The 12,568-nt window shown below is 24.2% G+C and overlaps 1 protein-coding gene across 1 annotated transcript in view; it reads left to right on the top strand.

The window, feature by feature from the left end:
- Nucleotides 1-12,568, top strand: part of LOC127285616 (chondroitin sulfate synthase 1) — a 34,588-nt gene that overhangs the window by 14,894 nt on the left and 7,126 nt on the right. The window contains exons 3-4 of the mRNA XM_051311731.1: nucleotides 7,057-7,197; nucleotides 10,402-10,582. Coding sequence (XP_051167688.1) covers nucleotides 7,057-7,197; nucleotides 10,402-10,582 — 322 coding nt within the window. The remainder of the gene's footprint in view (nucleotides 1-7,056; nucleotides 7,198-10,401; nucleotides 10,583-12,568) is intronic.

The raw sequence follows: 12,568 nt of genomic DNA, 5'->3' as shown, positions 1-12,568 counted from the left end.
AAGTATATTGAATCAAATTTTGTTGGCCTGTGTAATCGGTTACTTGACTATTATCAAATATATATTTGTATCGAATAATTAATTAAAGTATAGTTTGTGCAATAACAGCACAATTCATATATCAAAATTTTTCAGGAATCAATAAAAACTGTTTTTTATTGACATAGAATAATTTTTATCAATTCTGCTTTTTTGCATTAAATTCTACTAATTTATAAAAATTAAAATTTTGTTTCTTAGTTAATATAAGGTATAAAAAAATAAACAAACTTTTGGACTTATATGCTGTTTCTGCGCACGCACAACGAAATGAAAAATACAAAAAATGGAACAAACTAAGGGTACTAAGTGTATTATCACATAATTTTATTAAATATTTAGCAATTTTTAGTGAAATATCTTAAAAATATTTTATTTTGTTTTGGAACTTTTGTCCTACAATCGTTAATTTTTATTATCATTTTATTAATAAGAAATATTTTTTTCTATCAGAAATTCAATTTACAATTAAAAATTTTAACATTCTTTTTTTTGATGAAAAAACATTCAAGGCCTTTAACGATTAAAGTTGTTTTTTATTGTCTTAAATAAATTTTTTGCAACATGTTTCGGTTTGATAAAGCCCTCATCAGGCAAATATTTTTAAGTTTAACAAAAGAGAAAGTATAGTAAAATAAAATAATTTTCAAAATGGTCGTTATTTTATTTATTTTTTTTCGTTATTTTTTATTAATTTAAAATATTAAAATTTGAAAAATATTTCAAACAAAAATTTAAGTATTTTATTTAAATTTTAAAGGGTTAGAGGTTTATTAATCTCTGTAATATTTTACCAGATTGTGGGGCTTCATAAAAAAAAATGGACGTGTGTTGTTTCTGCATAAATCTGATTCAATTATAAATTATTGTTATTTGAGTCAATTAAATGATATTTTTTCGAATGCAGAAATTATTAGGTCAAAAACAGGTTATTTAATTCATATATGTAAAAAATTATTGCGTACAAATAAATATTTATTTCATAATAGTCAAGTAACCAATTATTTAAATCAACTAATTTTTTTTAGTGTGCGTAGATATATTACAGAATTGTTACTCAAACGAATTTTCATTTTTCAGAATTTTTATTTCATCGATTTTGAATTTAAAAGAATTATTATTTGCACTAATTTTCATTATAGATACACTTAAAAAAGGGTTTGGTATTGACAACCAAACCTTTGGTTGGTATATATTTAAGCAACCAAATTTTTTTTGTTGAATCAACAAAATTTTGGTTATCCCAATCAAACTTTAGTTAGGACAACAAAAATCCTTTTTTTCTAATTTTGGTTGTGTCAAACAAATTTTGATTGAGACAATTAAAATTTTGTTGATTCAACAAAAAAATTTTGGTTGCTTATATACCAACCAAACCCTTTTTTCAGTGTAGAATAGAGTAAGTGCATCAATTACGGCGCGTTCATAAAAAATAACTATTATTACTATTATGTTTAATATAACTATTCCAAAATGATTTAAACAAATTATTTTAATCTTTTTTGATACAATTACTAATAAAGATGCATATTTAAACAATTATTAATTTCGGCGGGCAAAGTATCTTCAAAATACACGTAATTTTGGTCACCGAAATTCATACAAATGCGCCGCAATAGAAAATTACGGTATTAGTTTTAATTTCTCATATTTGTTTAAATAATCAATTTTTATAAAGTTAAAATTTTTTCTTAATATCTAAATAACATTAACCTTTTAGTTTAATAAGTCTTAAATTGACTTTATACAATAGAAATGTCGAATTTTTTATTTCAAATGTGTTTTGACTCGAATCGCGCCGTAATTAGTGCATTTACCCTAGTAGATTTAAAAAAAATGTTATTTTACAGAAAAATATTAAAAAGAATTCTTTTCTAGTCTAATTTTCATTTGTTCGAAATTTCGAATTTACATTTTGATATTGATAGAATTATTGTATTATTGTATATACTTTTAGTCTCATTGTCAGATTTATCAAGATTAAGTTACAATTCTTTTTTTAATTCTTTTTCATTACATAGTTCCAAAAAGTAATTCGCTGGGATCGTTAACTTTTTTTTTTTTACTGTCCATTCATTTATTATTATCGTTAAATCTATTTCAGTCTCACCATCGTTCCTTCATTCTCACTTTCTTTTTCTCTTCGCCATTTAAATTAATATAGTCTCATGAATTTAGAAAAATCACTTAAATATAAACATGTACGTATTTTAATATTATTTATTTTAATCACTTAAGTACATTAGTCATTCTTAATTTATATTTTCATCAGAATATAAATTTTATTTCATTTAATTTGAAATTCGCGAAAATTTGAATATAATAATATTCATATTTATTCAAAGTTGTTCAAGTCATTCGTTCATTCTAAATTTAAAACTCGTCTGTCTACTTTGTTGAAACAGGCAAAAATATTATTCCTCTTATATAGCTCATGAAAAAATCAACCAGGAAATCACATATATATTTCTCGGAAATCTAATAAAAAGACTTTAGTAAAAAAAAAATTTCAAAACAAACTATTTTTACTATTCTCTGATTTTTAAACGAAAAAGCTATGAATTGAGAATTTATTAAAATAAAACATATAAATTTATTAATAATTTATTAAGTAAAATATAAATTAAAAAATTAATAATTTATGAAATCAGTAATAATAAATAAAATAATTTTCTATTTTTTTGTGATTGAAAGTTTAGAGTTGAAAATTATAATATATAGCATACATTATATATTGAATTGGTTTATATTAAATGACATTAATGTTAATTAACATTAGAAGGTAGAATGAACCTATGAGGATGTTGGTTATTATAATCAAGCGAATTGCACCCTGCTAACCCAGTGACCATGTCGTCTTATATTCTTCGTCTTATCACTTTAAATTGATCGTTAGCTTCTGCTATCTTATAATGGGTGACTGCACCTTAACAATATAACAAAAATCATTATTATTCTACTTTCACATACCTTAACACTAAAACCAGTTTTTAATTCATTGACGAAAATAAATAATATCAAATTAAATAACGTTTAATTTTAATATGCACTATTTTCAAAAGGCATATCATGTTCTAACTCAGGACCTCAATTTTTTTTTGCTTAAGGGTATGTGGGAACCTCCCACGTGACTATAAATATGGGAAAATGTGTTTTGGTAGTATACATTTCACTCTAAAATGAGAAAAGATTTTTTTCTACAATTTTGAGGAATGATAGATTAGGGTTCAAGGACTCTCGCTGTTCTCCGAAAAATACACAGGGTGGCCAGTGGACCGGGAAACCGGGAAAACCGGGAAATGACAGGGAATTTGTTTTGACCTGGAAAAACCGGGAAATGACAGGGAATTTTTACCTTGACCGGGAATTTTGAAATTTTTTATTAAAAAGTATTTTATTTAATTCAAAAATTGTTGAAAGAAAAAAAAGCTTTGATCTTAGAAAATGCTCGCAAGTGTGCAGAAGACATTGATTTAGAACTTAAACAATTAAATAACCAAACTTGATTTTTAACTGAATACGTATCTGAACGTATCTTTAATTTAAAATATATATATATGTTTATCTTAAAACTCAAAGTATTAAGATGTTAAAATATTGAATGTGATATTAAAAATGTAGTTTTTAAAAGTTAACTTCTAGTTTAATTGAAAAGAGATACAAATATCTACGAAAAAGTTTATTTTATTAAAAAAATATATAGTATGTGTTTATTATAAACATTAAGTAAGAAACAAAATGTGATAAACGTGATAAAACGTTTTTTTTAATGTATATTACGTATTTATACAGGGTGTTCCAAAAGTATGGAAACTTGCAAATATCTCGAAAAGTACGAATTTTTGTAAAAAATGTTCAAGACAAAAGTTATTCCAAACAAAAAGATGTACATCTTTGAAACCAAAAAATTGGGCCCAGAGCCCAATGTTGGGCCCTACAATGAAAAAAGTGGTTTTCTTAAATGAGACCACTAACTTTCAGTATCAAATTCGTAATCCCCATGAAATTCTGCGTTCAGACATGTGGTATAAGTGCCCAAAATATTGGGCCCAATCCAAGATATTGGGTCCAAAAGTTATCAACAGATAAATAAATTTTAAAAAATCGCATCTTGGAGGGATTTTGAGATCACAGGATTAGAAATTGGAAGCTAATTTTCAAATTGTACACAAAGCCCAATGCAAGATTCCGCGGCCCAATGTGAGGCCTACAGTAAAAAAATTAGTTTCCTTCCATTTCGTAATCGTTATGAAATTCTGGGCTTAGACTTGTGGTACAAATTCCAAAAATATTGGGCCCTCACATTGGGCTGCAGAATCTTACATTGGGCTCTATGCTCAATTTCTAATCCTGTAATGTCAAAATCCCTCCAAGATGCGATTTTTTAAAATTTATTTATCTGTTGATAAATTTTGGACCCAATATCTTGGATTGAGCCCAATATTTTGGGCACTTATACCACATGTCTGAACGCAGAATTTCATGGGGATTACGAATTTGATACTGAAAGTTAGTGGTCTCATTTAAGAAAACCACTTTTTTCATTGTTGGGCCCAACATTGGGCTCCGGGCCCAATTTTTTGGTTTCAAAGATGTACATCTTTTTGTTTGGAACAACTTTTGTCTTGAACATTTTTTACAAAAATTCGTACTTTTCGAGATATTTGCAAGTTTCCATACTTTTGGAACACCCTGTATGTTTTATGTTTAATAAAGAGTCAATATTCAATAAATTTATAGAATAATTTTTTTGGGAATTTTCCTTTATAACCGGGAAAAATAATTCATGACCGGGAAATGACCGGGAAATGACCGGGAATTTTTTTTGGTGAAAAAAACGGCCACCCTGAATACATAATTTTGCGTTAAATTATTAAAAAATGAAATTTAAAAAGTGGCATTTTTAAACGAAAATGAAAAGAAACATGGCGGCGCATACACAGACGTTGCTTGAGTGTTTTATTTTTTATTTTTGCATTAAGTTATGGTAAATGATTAGAACAGCGAGATTCCTTGTACCAAACAAAATCATTTCTCCAAAATTTTAACCCGAAATCATTTTTTATTTCAGAGAAAGTTTCAAACCACAAAAAAACGTCCTATGCCCACATACTCTTAAACCCTTCAATTTGGGGTAAAAAAGTACCTAAATTTGGTACTTCGAACTCCTACCGGAACCTAAATTTTTTTAAAGAAATAGGTGCAAAAAATCAGTTTTTTCCAAATTGACGCCTTCCATGACATTTTGGCATAAAAATAGTTATTATAAAAAAGAAAGTGTATAAAATTCTGAGTAATTTGATAAAAAATGAAACCTGTAGCTCAAAAATTGACCGAGATATAGCTTCCGAAAAAAAACCATTTTTTTCGAGATTTTAGCCAAAATCAGGTATTGTTCAGTTTTTTCAACATGAGTAGTTTTGAAACAAATGATTTTTTGAAAAAATGACCAACAGTAAAATTAAAGCTGACAAAATTTCTGACAATTTGCAAAAAAACTAGACCAACTTTTATTATCAACCCAGAATGTTTCGCAATTGAAAAACAAAAATATCAAAATTTCTATTCGGATTTATTAAATATTATAACAAGATTTCTTTCCGTGTAATAGCTTCCGAGATACAATCTCTCAAAGTTGACCCTTTTGAAATTTAACATACAATAATGGTAATGAAATGAGATTATGTAAAACCTCAAAAGAGTCAACTTTGAGAGACTGTATCTCAGAAACTATTAGAGATATTACATTGTTCTTTTTGCAAATTGTCAAGAACTTTGTCAGCTTTAATTTTCCTGTTGGTCATTTTTTATGAGGCTAAAGTCCGCAACGTTTTCAAAAACGAAAAATTAAAATAGAATTATTTTTTCATGTCAATTTATCTCTAATTATGATTTGCACAAACTTTCAAGAAATTAATACTTTTATAAAAACCAGTTACCCCCGAATAACTTTAATTTTAACCAAAAGTAATAGATATTGTCTAATTATTTTTTCGTTTTCGTTTATAAAAACGTTGCGGACTTCAGGATCATCATTTTTTCAAAAAATCACTTGTTTCGAAGCTATATTGAAAAAACTGAACAATACCTGATTTTGGCTAAAATCTCGAAAAAAATGGATTTTTTTCGGAAGCTATATCTCGGTCAATTTTTGAGCTACAGGGTTAAATTTTTTATCAAATTATTCCGAATTTTATAAACTTTCTTTTTTATAATAACTATTTTTATGCTAAAATGTCATGGAAGGCGTCAATTTGGAAAAAATTGATTTCTTGCACATATTTCTTAAAAAAATTTTAGGTTCCGTTAGATGTTTGAAGTAGCAAATTTAGGTACTGTATTTTTACCCCAAAATGAAGGGTTTAAGCAAAAAAATTGAGGTCCTGAGTTAAAACATCTAAAAATTCTAACTTGCCTATACACGATAAGAATGAGTAATAAAAAAAGTATCCCTTAATTTTAATTGCATAAGTTCAACTTCATATTTTTGTTTTTTAAAATTAAAAAAAAAAAAAATAATTAGAAAGTGTTACAATAAAAATGTGGGTTCTTGTTTTTTATTTTCAACATTTTGAATCGTTTAAAATTTCTCGTAGAAAATAATTTCAAATTTTCCTTTCCAAGTGTCGGAAAATTGTATAATATATATATATTTTTTAATTTTTAACGGTTTAAAATGTAACACTTTTAAAGTGCAAATTTTTTTTTTTTGTCTATTTTTAATGATTATGGAAAATGTTTTACTTTTGTTTCTCCTATTCTTCCTTCAAAGACACTCTTGAGTAAAAAAAAAGAAAAATTGGTCATTTCAAAAAATTTTCTGATGATTATCAGTTTAGTCACAGTCTCTTGAATACGGAAGTTTGCCATTTAAGTTTCTTGTGTTGTTCTCTCTGCTATAAAAATAACGTTTACAAATTGTAGATTATATAGTAAATTATATAATGCACGTGTTGACGTTTTTGATGTTATAATGATTATAATTTTTTAATATATATATATTTATATCTGATTTAGATGCAGTCGATTCTTTATCACAACAGTAGCGGGGATCAGGCTTTTACCGGTAAACTTAAAAGAAAGGAAGTTCATCGTGCTATCACCCTACATCCGGTTAAAAGCCCGCCGCATATGTACAGAGTACATAATTATATGAGGGTCGGTATTATTTTTTATTTTTCATAATTTTATTATTTTATTGAACCGCAAACATATAAGCATCAACAATATATATATATGTAATCGACGAGAGCTTTGTTGAAATATATTTTGCACACATTTATTATACATTTGCTAAAATTTTTAAATCAAAATCTCTCATGCATATGGAAGTATTTGATTATTAATTAACTAAATATTATTAACTAATTACCACATATATTTGAATTATTAAATTAATATTAATTTTTATTTCTATATTTTTGAATATCTATACAATTTAATAAAAAATTATTATTTTTAAATTAATTGAAATTGGAACATTCTCTCAATTATATTCTGAACAAATTAAAATACAATTTTATTTTAAACATAATTAATAAAATAAATTAATTAATTGAATATAATATTTAGCTTTTAAATTAAAAACATAATATTTTTAATTAGGGTCAGTTGGGGTAAATGGGGACAAAATCGCTATTTTTCACAAATTATGTAAGTTTCTTCCTTTAAAAGGTAATATTTGCGGGGTTTATATTTTTTTAAGTTGTTCTTTACGTTCCCAGAATTAATTTTATGCAGTAGGAAAAAATTTAGATAAGCTTTAAATGCATGAAACTGACTGTTCCCATTTACCCCAAAATTTAGAAAATTTCATAAAATTTGGGGTAAATGAGGACAGCATAGTTTCTAAGAAAGTTTTAAGAAAAAAGTTTCCTTAAGTATATTACTGTATTAAGGGATGAAAAAACTTGAAAAAAATTTGTGGTAGATATATAATAGTTGAACCAATTAATTTTTTTTATTTCAGTTATTTGTCTCGCATTTCAAAGAAAACCGACTTAAAAATCATACCAAATTATTTTCATATTCCTTATGACTCCCATAACAGAAATTCACTTGAATTTTTGATTTTTGTCAATTTGGTTAATAATGACAAGCTGTCCTCATTTACCCCAAAAATTTGAAAACTCAGGGTAAATGGGGACAGCTTGTCATTATTAACCAAATTAACAAAAATCAAAAATTCAAGTGAATTTCCGTTATAGGAGTCATAAGGAATATGAAAAAAATTTGGTATGATTTTTAAGTCTGTTTTCTTTGAAATGCGAGACAAAATACTGAAACTGTTTGACTCTGATTTTCAAGTTTTTATGCATTGAGCGATAACTTGAATTATCTTGCTGCCAATTGTTAAGATAAAAGCTTACTCAGAACCTCTTGCAGGTTGATCTGAGGTTAAAATATGGACGGTGAACTTAATTTTAAAACTGTAAATTAAGCTCCAAAACTTCTTGTCCCCATTTACCCCAACTGACCCTATATGAAAAAATAATTTCACAAAATTATTGTCAAATTTTTCCCAACTTTATTATATTTAAACAAATTATAATAAAAAAACGTTTTTCTTCGAAAATAAACTAAAGAATTATCAACAGAATAGAAGATTTAAAATTTAACTATTATTTTTGTCTTTAAATTAAAAATAAAATATTTTTTAAAAAAAATTTTCACGTTTTTTCTATTGTCAACAAATATTTAAAAGAACATTTTTAAATTCATTTACACTGTTAATTTATTCACAGTACAATTCAATGGTCTAAAAAATAAAAATAATTAAATATTCAATTATTTAGCAATTTCAATTGTTTTAATTCAATTTTTAAAAAATTTTAAATGTTTGAAGAAGTTCAATATTCTTGTAAAATTAGTTATTTTGTGTTAAATGTTTTTAAAAAATTTATTCTTAATTCAATTATTTTGTCAATTCAGTAATCAAATTTCAATTAAATTAAACAATAAAAAAAAATAATAATTTTTTTTCCTTAAATAATCAATTTTTTTCCAATTTTTTCTCTTTTACAAAATGACTTTCTATTTCCATAAATTTTCGATTTTCTATTCATTTACAAAATTTTCATTTCTTAAAGCGATTTTTTGCCTCAAATTCTCGTTTCTTTGATAATACTAAATTTTTTTTTTCTATAAATTGGCCCAATATTCTCAATTTTTCCTAAAATTCTCTTTTTATTTTGAAAATTTTTAAAATTCGGAATTTTCTTTTCAAATTTTTTTTCAACGTGGTATTTTCTTAAATTTTCTATTTTCTTTTCTTCATTTTCTAAAATTGAAGATTCATAAATATTTTAAAATTTATCCAGCTATTTTAATCCGTTAATTTATGTTACATATTTTAAATAAAAGTTTAGGAATAAATCAGGGAATCTTTTTTCTTAAAGTTGAATTTTAAAAAAATTTAATTTAGAAAATAATTTATATATAAATCGACAAAATTAAAAAAAAATATATATGTATCATATTTTGAATTTGAAAAAATAATATAAATTTCCTGATTTTCAATTAAAAAATTCTGTTATTTATTTAGAAATTAAATTTATTTATTATTCATTAACAACGAAATTGAGAGAATGGTTTATCTTTTTATTTAAAGACAGAAAAATATAAATTTCTATTTTAAAAATTAAAAAATTTAAAGAGAAATTATTACAATTTTATTTTTTGAACAAAAAATACACTTTAATTATATTTCCAAAAATTTAAATTAATGCAACTAATTTATTGATGCAAGTTAGTATTAATCAATTAGTTGTAATTAATTTAATTTTAGGAAACAACGAATCACAAAAAAAAAAAAAAATGTAATCATTTTTTTTTTTAATTCTATTTTTTGTAGTTATTTCTAATGTAAAAATATAAAATTTTGAACATATATTGTGTAGACTTATTGAATTGAATTTAAAGTATTCTTTTCGTTAATTTAAAAGAAAAAATAACTAAATCTTTAAAATTAAAAAAAAAAATGTAAACGAAAAACACAAAAATTAGAATTTTCCAAACGTAAATAAATGAATGCTGATAAATTTTCTAACGGAATCTCTCGATTATTATATTCGACTGTTAAATAATTTATATTAATTAAAAATTAATTATGCATTTTTTATAATTAAAAAATTAATCGTTAATTTGGATAAATTTAATTAAAATACTTTAGTCTTTGATTTTATTTGAAAGTAGTATATTGAGTAGGAAGAGACAAAAACCTACGTGAAAGCAATACTTGTCATCAAGAATTTCCTTTTTTTTTTTTTTTTTTAATCGCTAAACATTGAATTTGCATAACTCGCTTGTGTAATATTAAAATTTCTTTAATAGCATTTAAATATTTGCACTTTTTCATTTTAGGGATTAAAGATTCAAGATCTTCAGCAAAAGAGGATTCTTCTGCATAGAGATATTTATTCAATGGTTTCTAGCTTAGGAGTGAATGTAGATAATTTAAAAAATTACACCTTAGCCAATGGTGTAAATTTATTTTCCAATAAATTCGATTCGGAGTATTATTTAGAAAACACCAATGTTCTTGGTAAGTGTTAATGTTCTTAATTCATAACAATGAGCAATCTTAAATATACGTATGCGTGAATTTATTTTCAATGACAATCGAATTCACTTTATCATTGCGGGCAATTGCATTTACCGTTTAATTCTTGAATAATTTACACAGCCTTGTGCAGTATGTGCAAAACGGCTTTTGACTAAATAAGAGAGTCATTTGCAATTCAATTAGACTAATGATTTCAGGAACGAATACATTTTACTACACATACTATATGTCATTATTAATAGGATCCACTTAATATACGATTATTTGTCTCGGACATGAATTGAATCAAATGTATGATGACAGTATTATTTCACTATTCTTGATTCAAATTATCTTATTGACAAATTCTATTATTTTTATTTATTGTTTTTAATTCATATAATTTCGTTGCAATTATTTATTTTATTTTAATATTTTTACAAAGAATTTATTGTTTAAATTTTGATTTTCCTATTATTTTTTTTCGATTTTTATAGTACTCTCTAAATCTGAATTAGTAAAAATGTTTAATAATTTGAATTAGTGACTCACTTTTTGCTTCTCAATTAGTAAAATTTTACTAATTGTTAGTAAAAGTTACTAATAATTAGTAAAATTTTACTAATTCAGAAGCAAAAAGTGATTCACTAATTCAAATTAGTAAACATTTTTACTAATTCAGATTTAGAGAGTGGACAAAAATCCACACTGTTTTAAATTCGAGTAGCAATTAAAAATTTTTTAAAATTTAAAACTGGAATAAAGTAGCAAAAAAATTGTATCCCGTGAATACAATTACACTTGGAAAAATATATTTATTTGAAACAACCAAATTTTGGTTAATTCTATAAAAAAAATATTTATATAAAAGTCTTTGAAATTTTATTTATGAATTATACTATATTATTAATATTTTTGCGAATTAAAATATTCGGATTTTTTTAAATCAACAACAATTATTTTTTTGTTTTTTTAGTATAATATAATTAAAATAGAAATAAAAACTAAAAAAAAATATTTTTTATTATTTGACTCAATGTTTCATGTCGAATTAACTTTAAAAAAAGATTTTGTTTTGTTTAAAATTCAAAATTTTTAGACTGCTAAAAAATTTTACAAAAATTTGAATTAGAATAATTTTCCATAAATCAAGACATAAAATTGAAAAAAAATAAAATCTGCAAAATTTTTTTTTAAATATCTGTTGTACTGAATTCAAGCTGAAAATTTTGTCTAAGAATTATTCTGATTAAAAAAGTTATTTAATTAATTAAGTTATTTTATATACCTAATTATAATTTGTAATGAATATTTAATAATAATAATAATAATAATAAAATATTTATTAACTAATTAAATTTATTAAGTACTAAAATATCGACCTTTTGCGGTTGAAAGTCGTCTCAATTTATTATGACTTAAACAATATTCATGATTTTTTTCGAGCTTCTAAATGAGGGAGAACATGTTTAAAAGTTATAAACAAATTTTATTTTTTAAACAAATTGTTTAAAAATTCATATTTTTTTTTTAAATAATTTTTTTCTAAAAGTTTAAGATCTTTCGCGTAAAAAACATGTACAACATTTTTCTCTATTTTTAATAGGAAAAAAGTTATAAGTGAAGCAAAAAAATATTGCTCAAATTTGTTATTGTAAATATCTCGAAAAATATGAAAAATTTCAAATTCAAAATTTGTACACTTATTTAGCACCACTATCACTACAATTTACCGAATTTTGAGAAAAATCCGAGACATGACACCGTATTCTCATATGAAATACCTCAGGTACATAAAACTGCACTGTAATCAACTACATGACAAATCGATAATAATTAATTTCGGTACTCTACTCATTATTCAAACATTATACATCAACACCTGTTACATAAACCGGTTTCATGTAAAAATAAAAATCACACAACACATCGCGGTAATTATGAATATATGCAGATTTCCTGGAGGGTATTAAACCCAACAAGAAT

Source organism: Leptopilina boulardi, unplaced genomic scaffold, assembly GCF_019393585.1.
Source record: "Leptopilina boulardi isolate dan_hultmark-lab unplaced genomic scaffold, ZJU_Lbou_2.1 LbouV2_121, whole genome shotgun sequence".
NCBI classification, from domain to species: domain Eukaryota; kingdom Metazoa; phylum Arthropoda; class Insecta; order Hymenoptera; family Figitidae; genus Leptopilina; species Leptopilina boulardi.
This window is presented reverse-complemented; position numbering and strand designations above follow the sequence as displayed.